This window comes from Leucoraja erinacea, chromosome 21, assembly GCF_028641065.1.
Source record: "Leucoraja erinacea ecotype New England chromosome 21, Leri_hhj_1, whole genome shotgun sequence".
In the NCBI taxonomy this organism is placed as follows: Eukaryota; Metazoa; Chordata; class Chondrichthyes; order Rajiformes; family Rajidae; genus Leucoraja; species Leucoraja erinaceus.
The window spans coordinates 20,682,033-20,707,497 of NC_073397.1; the positions used below are offsets into that span (position 1 = coordinate 20,682,033).

Below are 25,465 nucleotides of genomic sequence, written 5' to 3' on the forward strand. Positions count from 1 at the left end.
GAATGTGAGTGGAAGGAGGTTAAATGGTTAGCAACTGAGAGAGCCAGTAGGCCTTGATGGACTGAGCACAAGTGTTTGGAAAAATGGTCGCTAAGTCTATGCTTGGTTTCATCAATGCACAGGAGGCCACATCGGGAACACCGGATGCAGTAGATGAGGTTAGAGGAGGAGGTTGATGTGAACTTCTGTCTTACCTGGAAGGACTGCTGGGGTCCCTGGATTGAGGTGAGGGAGGAGGTAAAGGGACAAGCATTACATCTTCTGCAGTTGCAAGGGAAATAACCTGGGGAGGGAGGTAGTTTGGGTGGGCAGGGATGAGTGAACCAAGAAGGAGGAAGAGGTCTCTGCAGAGGTCGAAAAGGGATGGAGATGGGAAGACGTGACTGGTGGTGAGAAGATGTGACATTGGTGGTGATGGAAATGTCAGAGGATGATGTGTTGGATGTGGAGGCTGGTGGAGTGGAAGGTGAGCACCAGGGGAACTCTATCCCTGTTCCATCTGGGGTGAGAAGGAACAACAGTAGAACTACGGGACACAAAGGAGATCTTCTTCTCCCTTTGTGTGGCATGCACAGCCTAAAGTTGTTGGACAATGTTCTATTTGATCTTCTGTTTGTACACGTCGAGTTGATTGCATTAGTCGCAACAGGGCGGACCACATGGAGGTTGCAATCTTCCACCCCACAGAGGAGATGTGGGTGAGGGATCCATCTATGACTGCAGGGGGAAACCACGTTTACTAAACCACCCCACCTACAATCAGTCTATGAAAGGGTCCCGACCCAAAACGTCACCTATCTGTGTTCTCCAGAAATGCTGCCTGACTCGCTGAGTTACTCCAGCACTTTATGCCTTTACTGTATCTGTTGTTCCACGTTTCTTCATCATGTAGTTTGTTTTGCTAGTAGTGGGCTGAAATACTTTCTCTTTCAAATAGTGCTTTAAGGTTTATCAGGCTGTCACTGCTCCTGATTATCCCATCTCTTTGGTACGTTGAAATAAAAAGGCACAAAGTAACTCAGCAGGCCAGGCTGCATCTCTGGAGAACATGGACACAGATTCTACAATCCTGCACTGGATGATAATGTGCTCAGGCCCTGCGATGGAGCTTGAGCCCACAAAGCTTTGACTCCGGGCTGAAACCAGTACTGATTAAGCCAAGCTGAAGGTGGCAGACTAGAAAGAATACTTGAATCTATAGTTGAGGTCTGTCTCTGCCTTAGTTAACAATGAATAGTCTAAACAAAGATCCTATCCTGCACCGATTCAGACTCTGAATGAACTGTAATCTGCTATCAATAGCCTTGAGAAAAAACACTCTGAAGCCTTGGTCATTGTACCCGGAGACCTCAATCAAGCTAACCTCAGGAGCGTGCTGCCAAAGTATTATCAGCACGTCTCTTGTTCCACCAGAGGCTAGAACTCCCGCGACCACTGCTACCCAACAATAAAAACGCCTACTGCTCTGTTCCTCGGCCACATTTCGGGTAAGCTGATCACCTAGCTGTGCTTCTACTCCCTGCCTACAAACAAAAACTGAAGCAGGAGGATCTGCTACAGAGAATTCTTCAATGCTGGTCGGCGGACACCGGTGACATCCTTAGAGTCAGTGGACTGGTCCATATTCATGGATTCAGCAGCCAACCTGAATGAGTTGGCTGCTGAAGTACAGGAGGGAGATTGAGAACTGCCGCGACTGACTTCATCAGCAAGTGTGTAGAGTGTGAACTATGAGATGCATTCATAGGTGAAGGCCAAGTCCACTGCACACAAGTCAAACAATTCCGAGCAGCACAACAAAGCTCTCCATGATCTTCACAAAGCTATCAAGAATGTTGAGACAATACCGGGACATATTTGAGTCCCAGTATAATCATTTGGACACCCGCAGAATGTGACAAGGTCTGAATACTACTGTAACTGATTGCAAAGCAAAGTCAGGCAACAGACTGGTAATAATGCTGCCCGACTTGGTTAACAATGCATTCTATGCTCACTTTGAGCAGAAGGCCAACAGAGCAATGATACATGTCCAACAGACACCACCAATGTGCCTCTTCAGTTGCAGAGGTTAGATTGTCCTTCCTGAGTTTGAACCCGTGGAAATCAACTTTCCTAGACGGAGTCCCTGGCCGCGTCCTTGGAAACTATGCGGACAATCTAGCAGGAGTATTCACGGACATCTTTAATCTCTCCCTATTCCATTCTGAGGTGCCCACCTGCTTCAAGAAGACCATTATCATCCCAGTTCTGAAGAAAATCAAGATCGCATGCCTTAATGACTAGCGTCCAGACTATTCACAGACTGCAGCTCTGCTTTTAATACCATTATCCCATCCAAACTCATCTCAAAATTCATGGAACTTGGAGTCAGCACTCATCTCTGCAACTGTATCCTCGACTTCTTGACCAACAGACCACAATCAGTGAGGATATGTGACAAATCATCCCCTCTGGTGGTGCTCTGCAAGGATGCGTTCTCAGCCCCCTTCTCTACTCCATATACACCCACAACAGTGCAACCAAGTGCAAATACAACTCCGTTTACAAATTCACAAATTACACCACTGAAATGGGCCGGATATCAAATAATGACGAGATGAAGTACAGGAGGGAGATTGAGAAATTCGTCACCTGATATAAAGACAACAACCTTTCACTCAATGTCAGCAGGACAAAGGAGAGAGTGATCGATGTCAGGAAGTGAAGCGTGCACATACCTGGGTATACATCAACAGTGGCAAAGTTATAAATGCTTGAAAGTTTCATGTTCCAATGAGTAAGTATCACCAGCAACTTGTCCTGGTCCAGCTATATGGAAGAAATGATCAAGAAATGACACCAATGCCTCTACTTCCTTTGAAGGCTTTGGGGGGTCGGCAAGTCCACAACCACTCCCGTCAACTTCTACAGATGGCCGTAGAAAGCATTTTATTGGGATGCATCACAGCATAGTTTGGGAACAGCTCCATCCAAGACCGCAAGAAATTACAAAGAATTGTTGATGCCGCCAATCAGACCATCACACAAACCAACCTCCCTTTCATTGATTCTACCTACACTTCACGCTGCCTCGGAAAGACCACCAACATAATCAAGTTCGAGTCTCAGCTCAGTCACTCCCTCTTCTCTCTTCCATCAGACAAGAGGCACAGAAGTATGAAAACGCATACCTCCAGATTCAGAAACAATTCTGCCCAGCTGTTATCAGGCAACTTAATTATCCTATCACCAACTAGAGAGCGGTCCTGAGCTACCATCTACCTCATTGTACACCCTCGAACTATCTTTAATCAGACTTTACTGGTCTTAATCTTGCACTAAATGTTATTCCGTGTATCTACACTGTGGACGACTCGATTGTGATCATATATAGTCTTTCCGCTACATGTGACATTAAAATAAACTGAACTAGTTAGCTCAAGGTGACTTTGGCCACAGTGCCACATCAGCAACCGTGGGGAGTTAGGAAAGTATTTGTGTCAGTGTGAACAGACACAATGTGTAGAGTAGGTGGTAGGGGTGTCAGTCTCAGGACATCTCTACAGGAGGTTCTCAGAGTAGTATCCCAGGCCCAACCATCTATAACAGTTTTTCCAGCGACCTTCCTTCAGTCGTAATGTTAGAAGTAAGAATGTTTGTTGGTGATTGCTCAATATTCAGAACCATTCATGATTCCTCGGATATTGAAGCTGTCCACATTGAAATACAACAAATCGTGGACAATGCCAGGCCTGGGCTCATAGTTGACCTATAATATTCATGCCGCATGAATGCTAGGCAATAATGATATCCAACAAGAGAAAATCCTTCTGTCATTCAATGGTAATACCATTACCATTACCCCACTGTCAATATTCTGGGCTTATCATGGACCAGAAGCTGAACTGATGTAGCCACATATATAATATGGCTACAACAGCAGGTCAGATGCCAGGAATCCACAGCTCAAGACGGCAGCAGTTTATGAAGGTAGCCTATCATCATCTTCTCAAGGGCAACACGAGACAGGCAATGAAATGCTGGCTCAGCCTGCAAAACTCATCCCTTGAATTATTTTTTTTTTAAAGTGGAAAATGTTCCTTTTGTTCCAAATACACTCACAGTTTATAGATCTTGCATGTTAAGCAGAGTGTGTGCTGGGCAAAGTAATCCTGGGCCACCTGCCTATACAGCTACTGATGAGTCAGTTTAATTTTTCCTGCTGCCTTTGACAAGTTTCACAGCCCCTACTTGGCCTTCAACAGAAAACAGTCCATGATACCTGAGTTGGGAAGAGAAATTAGTCTTATGAATGATCATCCAATCTCTTCTTTCAATGATATTTATTTATCTATGTTTACCAGTCAGTTTTACACAGTTTAGAGTGCCTACTTTAAGTAATACAACTATTTGGATTGTAAAGGAAAAACATTTTTTATGAGAATACAAAGATTGTAGATTGTAGATACCACAAAATAAAAATAAAAAACTAAATGTGGAAACGCTCAAGAGCATGGGCAGAATTTGAAACATTCTGTGGAAGATACTTTGTTAACTATCTTTCCACAGATGCTGCTTGACCTACTGAATATTTCCAGCATTTTCTCTCATTATTGAGGAAAAATTATTTTACGATTAATCCAGCTTGTGTTGCATTGAGTATAAGTGTAAATGGGGAGGATGTGGAGAGCGTAAGAGTGCTTGACTTTTAGTTCAATCCATTATCTTCCAACTCATAATCACTAAATTTTTAGATGGGGGAAAAAAAAGTACATTTTATGTTATTCTATATTCTGGTGTTGATTGTATTCTGTTGTCTGGGACATGCTAAATCAGCCATATAGATTAAACTCGCTTTTAAAAGAATGACCATAGGTTTTGCCTGAGATCTCTGAAAGAGTTACAAGATGACAGATTGGATCTTGAAGGAAACTTCGGAAAGTGGTGTCTAACAAGTTCAGCTCGCACAGATTCAAACACTCAGCAGACAAAATAAAAATCCAGAGATGTGTTGAGCACAGTTTCCTTTAAACTGGCGATAAAACTAGGTGGAAATTAATCTCCAGTACTGACGTTTCCCGAAATGTTCCCATAAAATGCCGATACTGTCTGTAATTGCCTCAAGTGAATGGGAACTGTGCTGTCATCACATAGATCGGCAAACATTGAAACCTGAATCATTAGCGGATGAAGTTTTGTGAACACCTGAATGTGTAAAACCTCTATGGTTCAGCATGGCTTTAATGAATGAATAATTGTAACTGTTGTATATCTTTACAAGCGTGGCATATTACATGGATATAGTCTAATCCCCTTTTCTCTTTCCACATGCAACATTGATTAAATTTAGGAGATTGGATGGCAGGTCTGTATTTTCTCTCTATTCTTTTGCTATATGTTCTCCCTTAAGTTCACATGATTCTTAATTATTTCTTGATTGTTAATGACAATGTCGCACTCCTTGGGACTACCTCTGCCACTAGACAATCAATTTTCACATTTAAAGAGGGCCATAAAATCTGGAGTTAAAGGATTGAGTGTGGTTATACCTTATTTAATTAGCAGTGTGTATAATCAGCAGCCATTTAACCACGATTACATTGGAGAACTGCAATACCATTGGGCAAGGCCATCCAACTCATTGCCTCTGAGCTAAATCCTTATGGAACAATTTAGTCAGTCCTATTTCCTGTCTATGAATGATATTTCTTCAAGTATCCACCACACTGAGAGCCACGATTGACACTCTGCTGAAAGTGTTGGTTTCAGCTATTTAAAGAAAAACGGTGCTACCAATGTGTTAAGCTGCAATTGTTGATGCCCAGAAGCAGAAATAACTGCTCTAGTAACTTGACAAATAATAAAACCTATAAGAGGAAATAATCTGGTGTCTGCAGCCCCTAGAATACATGGACATCAGTTTGAAAACTTATGCTTTAAAAGTAATAGACTTTATACACAAAATGATGGAGTAAGTTTGCGGGACAGGCAGCATCTCTGGGAAGAAGGAATGGGTGACATTTCTGGTCGAGACCCTTCTTCAGACCGAAAGTTACTCCAGCATTTTGTGTCTATCTTCAGTGTAAACCAGCGTCTGCAATTCCTTCCTACATTATAGATTTTATAGTTTCTGGAAACATTCATTCAGTGCCATGGCATTCCATGACTCTCGCTGTCATGTGGAAACAAAGCAACGTGCCTGGGCAAAATCAAACCTGAGCAATTTTGAGCAGTACACAGTAGATCATTTGGCTTGTAGCATTTCCATTTCATTAAAGAAATGTAGACTTGATAAATGTATCAGATTGCATTTCCGTTTAGAAGTCATAATGCCTGTCCACAGTAGATTCCACTCAACCAGCTCATAGATGATTAATTTTAAACTGGCATCTTGCATAATATTCTGAGGCACATGATGTTGGTGCAGTAGGTTACTAGTCAGCCCATGGCTGTGATTTACAACTGCTGCAAAGGCGTGAGTATGTTGTGTGGTTTCTCCTTGATCAGATTCGGGAGAAATACTTCTGCTCTCAACATGCAGCTGCAGGCTTGAAATAATTGGAGTTCACAGTGTCAGTGCTTTGACAGTGAAGAATGTGTTGAAAATTCACAAATGCTTTTCTTTTAAATGGTGCTGGAAGATCTTTTTACTTTTTCCACACAAGTGTTCTGCATTTTAAAATAATACTCTCTAGGAAAGAAAGTGATAGAACACTGGTAAATGGTGGCAACTGCATATTGAAACTGCTTCCAATATCCAGTTCTATTAAGGAAAGACTTAAAATGCTTAAGTAACTCAGTGGGTAAGGCAGCATCTCTGGAGAATATGAATAGGTGACGTTTTATTTCATGGCCCTTTTTCAGACTGATTACAGGTGGGGGAATGAAAACTCTAAAAAAGGTTTTGACCCACTAAGTTACTCCAGCATTTTGTGTCTTTCCTTTGTAAACCTGCAGTTCCTTGTTCCTCCAGTTCTATTAACTTCAGTGGAGTTGATTTTCAGAAGCGGGGTTAGGTGTGTAGATGTGTTTATTGCAAGTGAATGAAGTTGGATTTTTGACAATATAATTGCAGGGGGAGGATTGCTGCTTGCTGACTGAGATTATCAAGGATCAAGAAATGGAAATGTTGCTTTGTTTATTCTTTCGCTTGGGAGGCCAATAAATTTATGAAGCAAGAGGTTCCTCTCACTCACACTGGTTTCTCAGCCATCTGACTAATCACTTCAAAGGCCAAAAACAAAATAAAAAAAATAAGATTAGATCAAGTGGAATTGAGGATGACACATCAGTGTGGAGTGTGGATTGGTTCATGGTCAGATAACTGAATGGGACCATATACAATAGGTGATCGTTTCATGAGGTACCTGCAACTAGAGATTTGCCAAGTGATCAGGAATGTAGCCACAGTCTCCAATTGGTACATGTTACAAATACAGTGCATTGAGAAAGTATTCAGACCCCTTCATTTTTTCCACATTTTGTTACATTACAGCCTTATTCTAAAATTGGTTACAGTCATTTTTTTTATCATCAATCTACGCACAATGCCTCATAATATAAAAGCGAAAACAGGTGTTTAGTAATTATTGCAAAATAATTAAAAATAAATAACTGAAATATCACATTTACATAAGTATTCAGACTCTTTGCTGTGACTCTCAAAATTGAGCTTTGGTGCATCATGTTTCCATTGATTATCCTTGAGATGTTTCTACAACTTGATTGGAGTCTACAAGTGGTAAATTAAATTGATTGTACATGATTTGGAAAGGCACACACCTGTCTATATAAGGTCCCACAGTTGACAGTGCATGTCAGTGCAAAAAACAAGCCATGAAGACGAAGGAATTGTCTGTAGACCTCCGAGACAGGATTGTGTTGAGACACAGATCTGGGGAAGGGTATAAACCATTTTTTGGAGCATTGCAGGTCCCGAAGAGCACAGTGGCCTCCGTCATTCATAAATAGAACTTTGAAACCACCAGGACTCTTCATAGAGCCTGGCCAAACTGAGCAATTGGGGGAGAAGGGCCTTAGGATAGAGACTTACTAACATATTCAGGGAGGTGACCAAGAACCCAATGGTCACTCTGACAGAGCTCCAGAGTTCCTCTGTGGAGATGGGAGAAACTTCCAGAAGGACAACTATATCTGCAGCACTCCACCAATCAGGCCTTTATTGTAGAGTGGCCAGACAGAAGCCACTCCTCAGTCAAAGGCACATGACAGCCCGCTTGGAGTTTGCCAAAAGGCACCTAAACAAGATTCCCAGGCCTGATGAAACCAAGATTGAACTCTTTGGCCTGAATGCCAAGTGGCACGTCTGGAGGAAAACAGGCACCTGGCCAATACCATATCTACGGTGAAGCATGGTGGTGGCAGCATCATACTGTAGGGATGTTTTTCAGCGGTAGGAACTGGGAGACCAGTCAGGATCGAGGTAAAGATGAACGGAGCAAAGTATAGAGAGATCCTTGATGAAAACCTGCTCCAGAGCATTCAGGACCTCGGACTGGGGCAGACGTTCACCTCCCAACAGGACAACGACCTAAAGCTCACGTCCAAGACAACGCAGGAGTGGCTTTGTGACAAGTCTGTGAATGTCCGTAAGTGGCCCGGCCAGAGCCCGGACTTGAACCCGATCGAACATCTCTGGAGGGACCTGAAAATACCTGTGCATCAACACTCCCCATCCAACCTGAGAGAGCTTGAGAGCATCTGCAGAGAAGAATGGGATAAATTACCCAAATACAGGTGTGCCAAGCTTGTAGCGCGATACCCAAGAAGACTTGAGGTTGTAACCACTGCCAAAGGTGCCTCAATAAAGTACTGAGTAAAGGGTCTGAATACTTATGTAAATGTGATATTTCAGTTATTTATTTTTAATTATTTTGCAAAAATTTCTAAACACCTGTTTTCACTTTTTTATTGTGGGCTATTGTGTGTAGATTACTGATAAAAAAAAAAAGAATTTAATCCATTTTAGAATAAGGCTGTAACGTAACAAAATGTGGAAAAAGTGAAGGGGTCTGAATACTTTCTGAATGCACTGTAAATGTATCTTGTATCTTGTATGTTATAGGTTTTTGTGGTTCTCAGTCTTCCAATCAACCCAAGCTTTGCTCGCACATCAGTCCTGCTGTCTCATGAGGCAGACATCCTCCATGGCAAGAACATAGCCTCTCAGATCCAGTCTCCCTCTATCATAGTCTTTTATTGCGCTGTACCTGTTGCAAGGATATACATTAAAATATTATGAGTTTGATTCTGGAGTGAGTGGATTGTCCTGTCAAAGAGATTAAGTAGACTGACCTGATGAGAAGAATGAGAGGTGGTCCCATTGAAGCATGCAAAATCATTAATGAGCTTGGCTGGGTTGATGCAGAGATCATATTTTGCCAGCAGATTTCCCAGCTTGAATCTAGGATCAAAATAGAATAAGGGACTCGTAAAATTTAAATTATTCAACCATAGGATGGCGAATCTTTAGAATTCTGTACACAACAGGGTTTTGGAGGCACAATCAAAAGAAAGATTTGAAGGATTTTGAATATTAATAGAAACAGTCATAGCAGGATAGAAAAGGGAAGTGACTGAAATAAAAGATCAAACATAATCTTATTGAAGGGGTAGAGGAAAGCAAACAACTGAATGGACTACTTTTTCAATTGTGTCTCTTCTAACGAATTGGAATGTCCTGATAAAAGATTGCAAGATTTTAAACTCAAGTTGTATTCAGTGCAAATTACCTATTCATAAACCATTACATTTGCTTTATAAACTTCCAAAAGAATTGAGGGTGGCACGGTGGCACAGCGGTAGAGTGGTTGCCTTACAAGGCTAGAGACCTGGTTCGATCCTGACTACGGGTGCTGTCTGTACAGAGTTCGTATGTTCTACACATGGGTTTTCTCCAGGTGCTCCGGTTTCCTCCCACACTCCAAAGACGTACAGGTTCGTAGGCTAACTGGCTTGGTATAAATGTAAACTGTCCATAGTGTGTGGGGATCGATGGTTGGCGCGGACTCGGTGGGCTGAAGGGCCTATTTCCGCACAGTATCTCTAAAATAAATTGTGGTTCCCGGTCGTGAGGTCACAATACTTTTAAAAAATGGGGTTGGAAATGTGTCTGGCAGTGTCATTTTATTCACCTGGCTGAGTACAGTTTCTTAACTCATTTGCTATTGTTTAAATTGGGTCATGCTTGGGTTGAGGAACAATGCCTACATAGCGCTCAAACCCACCAGAGGGAAGAAGTCATAATAGTGGAGTTTCCATTAATTGTGCCAATCATAGGAAACGTTTAAAAATTAACATGGATCGCTGAAACAGAGTACTGATAGAATGTGGTAAAAACAAATAATTTAGAGATTATTTCATTAAAAACACATTCTATGAAATAACACCTGTGCCCCAATGTAATCTGGCAAATATGTTTTATGCTTAAAATTTAATTGTTCACAACTAGTATATTGATGCTAATTAAAATTGAGCTACTTTATGGCCAAATCCACTGACCATTGTGTCAATCCATTTGCACATATTTAAACATATTTAGGAATATTTTTAAAGAAAAATCTCGAGCGGGAAGGATTAAAGTAGGTACTAAAGGAAAGGAATTTGAGAGTGCAAATCACTGAAGTTAGTACAGTTCAATAAGGTTATAAAATAAGCAAACTAAGCACCTAGCTGTGTTTCTGGTGGGGTAGAAATAAGATAATTTCATAAGTTCTAGGAGCAGAATGAGGCCATTCGCCCCATCATCTTCCGCCATTCAATCATGGCTGCCCTACCTTTCCCTCTCAACCCATTCTTCTGTCTTCACCCCAATAGACAATAGGTGCAGGGGTAGGCCATTTGGCCCTTCAATCCAGCACTGCCATTCACTGTGATAGAAACACTAGAAATTAGGTGCAGGAGTAGGCCATTCGGCCCTTCGAGCCTGCACCGCCATTTAATATGATCATGGCTGATCATCAACTCAGTATCCCGTACCTGCCTTCTCTCCATACCCTCTGATCCCCTTGGCCACAAGGGCCACATCTAACTCCCTCTTAAATATAGCCAATGAACTGGCCTCAACTACCCTCTGTGGCAGAGAGTTCCAGGCTGAATCATGGCTGAACATCCACCTTCAGTATCCTGTTCCTGTCTTCTCCCCATATCCCCTGACTCCGCTATCTTTAAGAGCTCTATCTAACTCTCTCTTGAAAGCATCCAGAGAATTGGCCCCCATTGCCTTCTGAGGCAGAGAATTCCACAAATTCACAACTCTTTGGGTGAAAAAGCTTTTCCTCTTCTCCGTTCTAAATGTCCTACCCTTTATTCTTAAACTGTGGCCCCTGGTTCTGGACTCCGCCAACATCGGGAACATGTGTGTCCAATCCCTTCATAGTTTTATATGTTTCAATAAGATCCCCTCCCATCTTTCTAAATTCCAGAGTATACAAGCCCAGCCGCTCCATTCTATCCACATATGACAGTCCCGCCATCCCGGGAAGTTAACCTTGTGAACCTACGCTGCACTCCCTCAATAGCAAGAATGTCCTTCTTCAAATTTGGAGACCAAAACTGCACACAACACTCCAGGTGTAGTCTCACTAGGGCCCTGTAAAACAGCAGAATTACCTATTTGCTCCTATACTCAACTCCTCTTGTTATGAAGGCCAACATGCCATTAGCTTTCTTCACTGCCTACTGTACTCCATAACCCCTTACACCCTTACCAATCAAAAATTAATAGGAGATTGCTATATCAAACCTCAATTAAGCAATTAAGACCATGGCAACAGTACAGGTCATCATATTAGGTCAAGCGTTTAGGACTATGGGAGAGGTTGAAAGAATAACTAAGAAGGATCATGCCAGAACTGTGAGGTTATATCGAGGAGGGAGGAACAGACTAGATACCTTTATTCCTGAAAAAAAACGGTCAGATGTTTTTAAAATTATGAAATATTTTCATTGTTTATTATCAAAGTATGACAACATGGGGGAAAGAACATATCTAGAAGCTGCCAATGTCAGATGGTCACCTAAAAAATTAAAACGTCAATCGATTATTTGTCCAAAGAATAATGAGATTATTATTCACTGTCTGAGGGAATGTTTCAGGCATGTAGTTGGAGTCCATTAACTGTAAGGATGGGTAAGGACGAAGATGTAAGGAAGAAATTATTATTCTGAAATTATGAGTAACTTAGGAGCTGGGGTGGAGAACAAACAACTAGTTGGACTCTAAGACCTACCTCGATTCTATGAATCCTATACAATTCTATGCAGTGCCTTTTTCCCTAGTTGTATCAGAGATGGGATCATGTCCATGATGAAAGTGAGATAGTAACATCGGCAAGACCAAGTCTGAACTTGGCGACTGTTTGATGAACACTTGCGCTGCGTCCACCAAGACCTACTGAATCCAACCATTTTTAACTCCCCGCCCCATTCCCACACTGACCTTTCTGTCCAGGGCCTCCTACATTGTCAGAGTGAGGCAACATGCAAACTGGCAGAAGAACACATCATATTCCACTTAGGTAGCTTTCAACCTTGAAACATTGAACATTGAATTCTCCAATTTTAGGTAACCTCTAACTAACTTCTCCACACACCCCGATGACCCCTTTTTTCCCCCACCCACCCTTCCCTCTCTCCCCCCCCCCCCCCTTTCCCTCCTGTATGCCCCACCTGGACTCTCACCTACTCCCCTTCTTCTGCCTATCAAAACCCCCCTCGCCTATTTTGACCTTTTACCTGCCACACTTTGTCCTACCTCTCCTCTTTTCCAGCTTTCTTCTCCTCCTCCCACAGTTAGCCTGAAGAAGGGCCCAGACCTGAAACGGCACCAATCCATGTTCTCCTGACATGCTGCCTGGCCTGCTGAGTTAATCCCACTCTTTGTGTCCTATTGAGTAATCCATGGGCAAAGAAAAACATATTTGGCATGAGATCAAGCATTTGTCTATGTGTTTCATTTTCCAAACTGTAGCAGCATTACTTATGTAGTTGCTGTTGACAGAATTCGGAAAGGCTAACAATTGTAAACCCTTAACACTTAATAGCATTTTAAAGTAAATCAGGTAGGTGCAAAAATATTAAGAAATCTATAATAAATCTTATTTATAATGCTCGGCCTCAAGAGATGTTATGCATCCAGCTACATGGTTGATGAATTGCCAGCAAACTACTGTCAGAAAATACCAGACTTTCATGTTTATGCATGTAACTGTGACATTCCTGAACTCTCTGGCCTTTATGCTGACAATTCCCTGTAACATCAGGCTTAGTGATAAAATTACTCAAGATGTTAGGTCTAGGTTACTAGTAATAAAACTAATAGCATTTACTGTGGGTATTGTATTACATATCCCAGAGTGCAAATATATCTGTCTTCCTTTTAATAAACTGTGGGGCTACAAGCTTTGTTTTTCATTATTGGAGCAAATCAAGAAATCAGCTAAAAATAATGCACTGCAATACATGATGCAAACTTACTTTTCGCAGTGCTATTTATTCAAATGCTTTAGATTACAAAGGAAGACATTGGATGGACTTAAAAAAACACGTATTCACTTGCATTCAAAAGAAATCCAATATTGGCAGCTGCACCAGATAAGCAAGTCGATTCAGTGGGGGAAATATTCTTCAGTAGCTGATACACTGATTTGATAGAGCAGTGGAGGGAGTGAAAGCATTAAACAACTGTACACATCGACTCCAAGTTAGGAAAGACCAGTGTCAAAGTACTTCTGCGAATGAGCAAAATACTATTTATTTTAAGCAGCACTTTTTTTTGGCAAATGACTTGTTAAAGTAAAATCATATTGTCTTTATGTGGCTTTGTCAAGATGCAAAACTAAAATCAATCTAGTGATCAAATGGAATTAAAAAAATCTAATTTCTGTGTATCAAACGAGAAAGGCTGATTTAAAGTACCAGATCTACGAGTGGGCGGCATGGTGGTGCAGCTGCCTTACAGTGCCGGAGAGTTCAATCCTGACTACGCGTGATGTCTGTACGAAGTTTTCATGTCCTCCATGAAAATGTACATTTTCTCTGGGTGCTCCCATATTCCAAAGACGTGCAGATTTGTAGCTTAATTGGCTTCTATATATTGTCCCTCGAGTGTAGGATGATACTAGTGTACAGGGTGTTTGTTGGTCAGCGTGGACTTGGTGGGGCAAAGGGTCTGTTTCCTTGCTGTATCTCCAAACTAAACTAAATCTTCATAAAACAGTGATGAGCGAACCTTTCCCTTTTTTAAATAATTACGCCAACATTACTCCAATAATTACCACCAAGAACAAATGTCATTATTGCATACAACCATGTGTTATTTTAAAGCCAGTTCTGGACTTTCTCGTGAAAGTATCAGCCCTTTACATCAGTTACACTGGCCTAATAATACTGATTGTAGAATGGTCAAAAATTGCAATCATTGTAGTTACTGTCGTGAGAATAGTTTTTCAGTTTGTTTTCCTGCAGTGACTTGCAGTGAAACCATTTTTGCTGATTAACTTGCAGTGATTCAAATTACTCTCCTCCAGAAACATGAAATGAAGACAGTAAGGTATTTGATAAAATCCTCCAACGGTAGGCTAATCCAGAAGATTAAGGTGCACGGGATTAACAGCGATTTGGTCATATGGATTCATAACTGGCTTACTTGTTAGAAAACAGGGATGTGGTGGAAGGATAAAACTGAGGCTGGAGGCCTGTGACCAGTGAAGTTCCAGAGTAAAAAAAAAAATCCCCAAAAAAAAAAAAAAAAAAAAATTGGAGCGCAATCAGTGTTTCCACTTTGAAAGAAATTATCGGAAATTCTGGTTCCGGCCTGCGGGACAATTTTTTTTTGCGGGGGAGGGGGTGGAATTTGCGGCCATCCGCGCCTGCGCAGTTGGGGGAAGCCGGTGCCGCAGTAACGACACAAAATGACGCCGTCTCTCCGCACGTGCGCAGTGGGCCCAAGCGGGATCAGTTTCCCACCATTTTCACACCTCGTGTCTAGTCTGGGTGAATCAGTGGGGCCATGGATATTGCATTGCGGGAGGGGGAGTCTGTTTTTTATCGGGGGTGTCAAACTGCCCGCCCGGTCCATCGCCTCCATCGGCGGTGTCGGAGCCTCGCCGCCGGTCAACCTGGTGTCCAGGGAGCGGGTCCGCTGCCGGCGGCACGGAGAAACCGCTCTCCCGTTGCCGGGCGGAAGCGGGAATGACCCAATCCTGGCAGTGGCCGAGACCCGACACCAGGCGCCGCTCTGGCCGGGCCCACCCCTCGCCCGTCCCCGTCCCCCCCCTTTTGAATAGGTACATGGATATATGCAGGGGCTGGAGGAATCTTGGCATATTGTTCGGCACAGACATCATGGGCCAACAGGCCTGTTCTTGTGCTGTTCTTCTATGTTCTATGAAAGTGCAAGTGACAGGAGAAATTATAACATCCATTTTCACTGACAGAAATGTGTCTGTTATAAAATACAACTTGTGTCACTTGAGGCTCTGCTGCGTCCGCTCTCTGAAATCAATGACAGATATTGACGTTTAAGTTAGTTGCTTGTATTTAATCAAAATACACTTAATCCAGTCAAGTGTACTGTGTATCGCATTCACTGAAAAACTGGATAAGCATGTGCAGAAAATTATGATGTTCTATAACATTGTTAGCACTTACACTACTAGAGAGGCAAGAGATTTGACTGAAATTAGTCCTGCATTGTTTGAATTTCAACACTTTCTTCATAGTGGTTTATTTGAGGCCAGCAGTGCACCTGTAAATCTGTATGGGCTGGATGACGGAATATTTATATGTAAATGTTTATTTGAAAGGAACAGAAATGGTTAACTACAATGTAATTTTTTTTGTCTCTCTTGTATTTTGCAGGGAAGGTGATTGGTGGTTAGGCCGTTCCCTCGCTACAGGGAAGACTGGATATATCCCCAGCAATTATGTTGCACCTTCTGACTCCATTCAGGCTGAAGAGTAAATAATTTGCTTTAGAAATGATAAACCGTTCTTCTTAACTTTTGATGCACTATTGTTTTGAAGGGAAGAATGCTTGTGATATCTGTGTTTGATATTTTATGGTGAGAACATGATTTGTTTGTGTTTTGCAGTAAGCATCCCCCTCCCACTTCTCCAGCTATCCCCTGAAAGGTTGGTAAAGGTTAGGCTGCCCTACTCATCCACATTCTGGGCTCGCTGTGTAATGAAAAAAAAACAGCCATCCAGGACCACTCCAGCAAAAAATCTGAGCCGTTCACAAAAAGATTACCTTTTAAACCAATATCGTCCTCTAACTATGGAACCATTTTTGTACAAATTCTAATCCTCAACATCTTTGTTTATATTTGTAGGTGTTTTGCTGGCTTTATTTTATCAAGATATCTCCTAAAGTGCAGAAAAGGAACATGGTTTTATTTCAGAAGGTAGACACAAAATGCTGGAGTAATTTAGCAGGACAGGCAGCATCTCTGGAGAAAAGGATTGGGTGATGTTTCAGGTTGAGGCCTTTCTTCAGACCCGAAACGTCACCCATTCCTTCTCTCCAGAGAAGCTGTCTGTTCCACTGAGTTACTCCAGCATTTACTCAGCATCTGCAATTCCTTACTACACATGTTTTTTTTCAATGTTCATTCTTGCCTATCTGCAGTATCTGACAGATCATCATATTCAAGTCATCTTTCTGTATCCACATGTCCAGCAGGATATTTAATGGGAGGGAGTGAGGGAAAGAGCAGCCATTACAGCAGACCCAGTTCATCTTGTCCTCTGCTAACATCACTATATTCCAGTTGCATGAGCCTGGCTTCTTTAGCTGCTCTCCAGCATTTCAGCTGCTACTCTGGTGCTTTTGTCCCAGTGGCAGACTTGCATCTTCTGGAGAAAAAATACAGGCCGATAGCATTAACCGTACATTCAAGGATCAAATTTAAAACAACCCAATTACAAGTGTACCTTATGCAATTAGCTGACATTAACAAAATCAAGCATCATAGAATATATACATCGCTTCATTGAGGTCTGTTGGATAAAGCATAATTTCCTCTGTTGTGTTGAGAGCATCCGATAACAAAAATAAACAGTTTCAACATTGAAACTGCACAGGCACTGCTTTTCCTTTGTGCAGTGGTACACAGTTGAGTTTACAGCAGACGTAACTGTGTTAAACTGAGCTATGACAAAGCAGGTCATGAGTTACCTAATGTCAACGATTGCAGCAACACTGGGGCTCCACAGGAAAATTGAGCAAGTTTCCGTCTTCTGATTGTCATCGCCTAACCGTTATTCTGCACCTTTGAACATCACATGAAGGTGAAAATGAGTTCAGCTGTGATTGATAAGGGCATCACAGAGGCGCAGCAGTAGTTGCGGACATACAGCGCCAGAAACCCAAGTTTAATCCTGACTACGGGTGCTGTCTATATAGAGTTTGTACTGAATATTCTTCCTGTGAGCAAGTGGGTTTTCTCTGGGTGCTCCGGTTTCCTCCCACGTTCCAAAGATGTAATGGTTTGTAGGTTAATTGTAAATTGTCCTTGGTGTGTAGAATAGTGCTAATGTACTGCTCGTGTACGGGGTTATCGCTGGTCGGCATGGACAGTGGGCCGAAAGGCCTGTTTCCACGCTTTATCTCTAAAGTCTAAAGTAAAGTCTAGAGATTAAGATGCACAAGTTTATTGACTTGGTCATATGGATTCAGAATTGGCTTATTCATAGAAGATAGAGGGTTATCGTGGAAGATAGATATTCAGGCTAGAGGTCTGTGACCAGTGCAATTCCATAGGGATCTGTGCTGGGACCTCTAGTTTGCGATTATGTATAAATGACCTAGACATAATGTAAGATAGACACACAATGCTGGAGCAACTCAGCGAGACAGGCAGCTTCTCTGGAGAGAAGTAATGGGTGATGTTTCAGGTCGAGACCCTCCTTCAGACGGGTCAAGACGGGTCTCGACCCAAAATGTCACCCATCCCTTCTCTCCAGAAATGCTGCCTGGCCCACTGAGTTACTCCAGCATTTTGTGTCTATCTTCGGTTTTAAGCAGCATCTGCAATTCCTTCCTAAAGCATTTTGTGTCTATCTTCTGTTTAAACCAGCATCTGCAGTTCCTTCCCAGACATAAATGTAGATGGGTTGGTGAGTAAGTTTGCTGATGACACCAAAATTGGAGCAGTTGCAGACAGTGTGGAATGCTGCCAGAAGGTACAGCGGGATATAGACCAGCTTCAGAAATGGGCGGAGAAATGGCAGATGGTGTTTAACCCGAGCAAGTGTGAGGTGATGCAGTTTGGGAGGTTGAATGTAAGGAGTGAGTATACAGTTAATGGCAAAACCCTCAACAACATTGATGTGCAGAGGGATCTTGGAGTCAAAGTTCGACACAAAGTGCTGGAGTATCTGTGGAATTCTCTGCCACAGAAGGCAATGGAGGGCAATTTACGGGATGTGTTCAAGAGAGAGTTAGATATAGCTCTTAGGTCTAATGGAATCAAGGGATATGGGGAGAAAGCAGGAATGGGGTACTGATTCTGGATGATCAGCCATGATCATGTTGAATGGTGGTGCTGGCTCGAAGGGCTGAATCTCCTACTCCTGCACCTATTTTCTATGTTTACAAGACGTTTGGAATGGATGTAACAGAATTCCATTCAGTAGGCTGCTGTACTCACCCCCACAGATTCATTTACTTCAAATGGCAACAGTGGCCATGCCTCTCACGCCTGTGGTTAAACCATAGCTCTTGAAACTCAGATTGTCTGACGTTAGTTTTTTTCTATTTGCCTTTTTTAATAGTAAACAAAATTATAGTGTTACGTGTTTTTGTAAGGACTTTCCACTTGAGCTGTTGGTTTGTTGGTGAATAAATTTTGGGTTAGAATACTTGGGCCAGGCAATCATAGAGATATAATAATCAATATGATCATGAATTCACACCATAATGATTCACAAGATTCCATGTAAATTACCTACATGGTTCCTGAAACCAGTAACCATGGGCTTTCTTGAATAAGACCAGTATGTATATTTTGAATTAAATATGGCTCTAATAGGCAGCAAGGTGTTTGTGGTATTTAGGAATATTTTGTGAAGAGAAAGATTGGAAGAGGGCAGAGGACATATATCTTTGTGAAAATGGAAACAAGATTTAAAAAAATCAAAGATGTGAACAATACTCATTTCAAATGCTGGAGAAACTGCTTTGGTACTTCAGAGGTTAAATACACAGCTTGGAGAGCTCCAGCTCTGGAGGAATTATTTCTTCAGTTCTTTCAGCACAGCGGGTTGTTGGTGCCTTTGCAGCGTACACAGTAGGGGGTGCTGAGAAGGAATCAGCAGATCAGCCCTAGATGGGAAGGGCTGCTACAGGTAGAAACATTACCAAGATGCCAGTGAAAATGTCATTATCCAAGAACCACCTTTGTGGAAAATATATGCTCCGACATATTTCCAAATTGAGGTGCAAGGCACCTCCTGAATTATTGAGCCTACCATCTGGAGGACAGGTGCATTATTGAAGCTGGAGAGTGTCTGGTCTTAACACAGTGAACGAATGGCTATTTGAATGTACTTGAGACCTTTTAATAGGCGATTCAATTGATAAGTTAAAACAATTAAATGGGTTAGCTATTCCAAGAGAATCCTACTTTAAATCTTCAAATACTAACTAATAATGTTAGTTCCATACTATTTTGAAAGGACTGGGATATAAAAACAGGGATGTAATGCTGAGGCTTTATAAGGCACTGGTCAGACCACTTGTAACTTCATAATGCTTAATTCCGACAAAATTGGTGCCTCTTGTTTGCCATTCAAGACAAGTTTCCTGAAGTCATTTTGAGAGCTAAATTCAATCCAACAATTTAATGCATCACATAGTTTTTTTTTCTATATTTAGCCTGTTATCTTGTTGCCTTTCAAACATAAAACAAAGACTTGATTCCATAAAAGAAATTTGTGAAATTAATGATTAAACCTTGAATGTAGTGTCAGGAAAAAGTGCACAAATTTTTGATGAGGTCGATGAATACATTTTGATGGCCATTGTTGTCAATCTCACTAGTGAAAGCGCCTTTGCTTGCTTCGAATGATTTCTAACCATCAAACTGTGTAATCCTATTGGGATTTGCTGCAAGAGTAGAAAGCATTATGTTAGCATTAAGTGAATACCTTAGAGTCCTGCTTTGTTAAAATTATAACAGTGTGCATTGTCATTGAACTGCAGCTGTTTAACTTTTACTCTTTCAGGTGGTATTTTGGGAAGATTACGAGAAGAGAATCAGAGCGAATGTTGCTCAGCCCTGAAAATCCAAGAGGTACCTTTTTGGTCAGGGAGAGTGAGACCACAAAAGGTAATTATGACTGAAAATTCATTGAATGAAATTCCTTTTATAATCAGATTCTTTCCCTGGGTCTTGCTTACGTAGACTTATAAAATTGATATTTTTCTTGCTAAAACATGATATGCACAGATATGCACCATGACGTTTTGTTAATGTACCTTGGAATAGCATGCTTACATTTGCAATTTTGCAGATTACTTACTGTACCATCCCAAGAATATCCCAAAGAGCACAGCCAAAATCTGTCGAAATCCATCAGTTGCTGAGATCGATGCACTTCTGTGCATTTATGTGAATGAGTTACTAAATAAATGAGAGGACTGATCCTAGTTTGTATATGTTTAACTTCTTATGGAAAATCAAAAAGAAAGATGAATATGATTGTTACTATGCCCAATATTTCACAAGCAATGAAGGGTTTCTCCACTTGGAACTTAATGTGGACTATTATTAATTGTTGATCATTTTAGCATGTAGTACTTAAAATAACTGAGCTGCTCTTTATACGCCTGGGCTAATAACCTGCCAATATTTCAATATTCTTGCTGACTCGTGACTAGTAATCCAACAAGTGCCCCATATAGCTGAAAGTGTAAAAGTGAGCAGCACAGTCGTACGATTCTACTTGTGTTGCCTTCAGGTCTTGAGTAAATGAATGAGATGGTTGTGTTCTTTTTCTCCAATGTCATGGATTTGACAGCATTTTTCTTCAACATTGTATAGCCGATGAATCTTTTTGAACTTGCCAAAGCTGAATGAATGTGGCTAAAAGCACTGAAAATCAACTAGAATGGAAGGGTGAAGAGCCAAGGGATCTGGGGAAGAATGCAAATTCATTTGTCAGTCTTTGTTCTGGGGAGGGAGGGAGTCTCCATCAGTTACACAGGGAAACCTGATTAAAGCAGCTTTTAACTTTTATACATTTGAGTAAGCATTCTCAACTTGTTTGAGCAATCTAACATGTATCTTCTTTTTACCAAAACTTGTTATTCTTGAGCTGTGTAACTAATGTGTAAGAATGTAGGATGTGGAAATTGGTGCCCTTGGGCTACAGGTTGACAGCTTCTCACTACTACTGCTTCATTGTTGCTGTGCAAAGGGCAAATGTGTGTTGATGTCATTTAGTGATGAAAAGAACAATAGAAGGAAGCAAATCTTTTCCGTTTGACATGCATAGCACTCCCCATTTCATACACTTTTAGATGACAATTTACAAAACGGCAGGTTAACAGAAAATAAGTGTGCAATGGAGAACCGATGTTCCCTTGGTTTGAATATTTAGGATTGAAATATTGCTGTACATGAATATCTTCACCTGGTAACAAGAATTTGTGGGATGAAGTATGGACTTTATTCCAAGCCATAGTCCACATGGGGTTGCCTTCCAATAAAATTCAGTAACGGAAACAAATGATGGTTAGCAAGTAGTATAGCTTCTGATGCTATCAAGTCCAGAACAATATTTAGGTTTGTAGTACAAATGTACAATATTACGGTCAAAGTATTGTTCATTGCCAATTTTGTGAGGCCATTGTGACATTGCCTCATGGCATTTTTTTTCTAATCTGAGTGACCTTTTGAACCAACATAAATAGTTGTAAAATGATTGATTATTCTAAGAAAATCGTCAATTTAAAATAAAAGTAAGCCATTAGCTTTTTAAATTGACAATATTGGGTAAAAATATAGAATTTTGAAAGTTTGATTGGGTAAATTCATTTTGTCAAATTATCATGTCAAAAAATATGAGAAGCCAAGGTCAACAAAGGTAATATTGATGTTGCAAGCCAAGGTTAGACTTTAGTATCAAAGAGGGAGTGCTCATGAGAGACCACGTATTGGCTAGAGGCAGAGTAATGTGAAAAGTAGGTCACTGAATAGATAAAATGAGTTTGTTTTCTTGCTCTCAAGGCACTACAAAAGAGACATGCTTCACATCCCAACTACAAGTTCAATTATCAGAATCCATTAAAAACCAGACACACAAATATCATTATCCTGATTGTGTAAGGTGGCCAAGATTGTAAGAAAATTGTTAATGGAATATAGCAAAGATGATTTACACTGAGCTAAATAAATTAAAGATTTTCAATCCAGTATTAATGCCGCATTTCAGAAATAAATATAGCAAATATGCTTTCATCAATTAAAAAAAATTATATGCTCCTGACCAAACAAAGAATCCTAGCACTAAAAATAGAACTCAACAAGGTAAATTTGGGGTTGTAAGTTTCATTTCTTTGCACCTGAACAAAGCCAGTCTGTTGCTAGTGTCGGCTTTGCAACCACCTCTGCATCAGGCTAAGGATAAAGCCACAGGAGCCCTCCAGTCTGCTGCACTATTAACTGCTTATGAATCTCTGTGTATAATGGAATAATGACTGAGAAATTATGCATTTGGGTGAGCGATCCAGGTGGTTTTCTTCTTGAGTATGGCGTGCACAGCCTAAAGTTGTAGGACAACTTGTTCTATTTGATCTTATTTGATTGTGCGCGCCAGGTTGATTGCATTCGTCAAAACGAAGGCGGACCACGTGAAGGTTGCAATCTCCCACCCCATCCAGGCAGTGAACTATCTACAAGTTGTATCGTAAATGACATGAGCATATTGTGAACCAGGGGTGATATTAAGCAAATGGCAAAGCACAGAAGCCTAGGTTTCAGCAGACAGTGCTGAAAGAGTGAAGAGTTAACATCAATCCTAATGCCAGGCTCATTCAATAACAGCCCTGCCTAGGTGGACCTTGCCCATGTTCTAAACTAGTCAACCATGCACCAGTCAGACCCATCCTCTCCACTGCTTGCTTTACATAAAGGGAAGCCCACTTCACTGCAGGTTTGACTCGGAGCTGAGATTGTTTTGGAGACACCTAATTTGTCCATGGGAAAATGTTTACTGTGGCCTTCAGAGACTACTGACCGATATAGGTATGGGGTTCTGACGGTAGCATGACATGGCAAGCTCGTGAAAGGGATAATGAGGATCACTATCACCCTAAGCCTCCTGCGTTCCAAGGAATAGAGTCCTATCCTGCGTAACCTCTCCCTATAGCTCAAGCCTCTGAGTCCTGGCAACATGCAACATAATTCAATGCATATTAGGTATCCTGAACCACAACTTCCACAGCTATGACTCTGGCCTTTCTAATTTTGTACATGGGAATGCATCCTGGAGCTGGTTAATTTATCGTAAAGATTGTTTCCAAAAAACCCAGATAATTATAATTCAGTCACCAGGCTAATGACTGCAGTGTCTCATTTGTGAAAAGCTTCACACTGTCCATAAGGCAGAGAATTCATTATTTTAAATTGCTGCTCTCTGTGAGCAGTTTAAAGAGGCACACATGGAATGCCAAGCTGGAAAGGATGCAGAGAAGATTTATGAGGGTGTTGCCAGGTCGCGGGGCCCTGAGTCGTAGGGAAAGGTTAGGCAGAGTAGGACTTTATTCCTTGAAACGCAGGAGGCTGAGGGGTGATCTTACAGAGGTGTATAAAATTAAGAGTAGAATAGAGAGGGTGAATCCACAGCTTTTACCCAAAGTAGAGGAATCAAGAATCAGGCGTGCATAGATTTAAGGTGAGAGGGAAAGATTTAAGAGGAACCTGAGGGGCATTTCTTTACTCAGACAGTGAACAAGCTGCCTGAGAAGGTAGTTGAGGCTGGTACTATAACAGCATTGAAGAGACGCTTGGGCAGGTACATGGATAAGAAAGGTTGAGAGAGATATGGGCCAAACACAGGGAAATGGGACCAGTGTCGATGGGGCATCTGGTTCAGCATGAATGAGTTGGGCTGAAGGTTCAGCTTCTGTGCTCAATGACTATCAATGCTCAGACACTCAACTTTCTCCAGGTTATTTAAGCGAATGTATTTCTCTCCATTATATGAAATGATTAAGTTACCCATTATTTTTAAATGTAATTGTCAAGGGTCAAGAGGGTTTAATTGTCATATGTGCTGAAATGAAATAATGAAATTCTTACTTGCAGCAGCACAACAGCTTTGAAAACTCAGTGCTTTAGGTAACCCCTAATTAATACACCGCAGCAGCTTGTTCCAGCATAGGCCAGTCTTTCGCTTTAGGTATTTAGTTCAGCTCTGTTTTTACATCTTCCAGCCTAACTTCATTCTCAAGAGATGTAAATGAATCCCATGGTGCAGAATGGGAAGGAGGTTATCCCCATTGTCTTGGGCAAAGTTAATCCCCTACACAATATTATTGAAAGAGATAATGTGAGATTTATTCTGTGAGGGATTCTTGTGCTGGCACTTTTCTTACATTATAACGGTGATAATACTTCAGATGTACCCCACTGGCTTTGGGAGTTTCGATAAAGTATGTGCAATGCAGTTTTTCTTATGTGCTTATCTTGAGTAATGCCTTTACACAGATTGTTGAAGGCCAATACTGCTTCTTTATATAAGCATGCGTTATGGCCCGAGCTTTTCCATTATGCTTTTGTAACCTGGTTTTCTTTGTGCATTTAATAGTGTACCAGACTTTGCTCATAGCTAATTATTGATCTATCCTGCTTCTCCCCTGTTATTCTGCTGATAAACATTGATCTCACAATAGTTTTGTTCCTTGCAATTAAATATACTGATGGATTTACTCATACTCATGCATTATCAACTCTGGTATTCTTCCTAGATTGAACTTTGATTGTATCTCTTCCCATCTCCACATCTTGTCTTCTTGTGCTGCTGATAGATAGTCATGAATCATATTTTATATGATAACCTGATAAATTCAAATTTTCTCCACCTGACCATTGGTAAAATCGAGATTTGATTTTAAACTAACATTTTGATGTTGTGCCAGTGATTACATACACTGTAACATCCAAGCTGAACCAGAGTACAAACAAACCTTGATACACTGCTTCGTCGCTATTGGCACGTTTCATTTCCATAATTTAGTCTTCTTCCGACATATTTCAACTCCAGTTGATCCTTTATCCTGACCAATTCATTCTTGATTCATAGAGTCAGGCCCTTCAGCACACTTTCACAATGACATGCTGATTACAATACCCATCTACACTAGTCCCACCTGCCTGTGTTTGGCCCATATCCTTCTAAACCTGTCCTATCCATGTACCTGTCCAAATGCTTTTTAAACATTGAAATTGTTCCT

The 25,465-nt window shown here is 41.2% G+C and overlaps 1 protein-coding gene across 3 annotated transcripts in view; it reads left to right on the top strand.

The window, feature by feature from the left end:
- The window catches only part of LOC129707364 (proto-oncogene tyrosine-protein kinase Src-like), a 133,261-nt gene that overhangs the window by 77,476 nt on the left and 30,320 nt on the right, over positions 1-25,465 (top strand). For 2 of the 3 annotated variants that reach the window (XM_055652346.1, XM_055652345.1), the window contains exons 4-5: positions 15,865-15,963; positions 20,233-20,336. In XM_055652346.1, coding sequence (XP_055508321.1) covers positions 15,865-15,963; positions 20,233-20,336 — 203 coding nt within the window. The remainder of the gene's footprint in view (positions 1-15,864; positions 15,964-20,232; positions 20,337-25,465) is intronic. The other variant, XM_055652347.1, reaches the window with a different exon arrangement.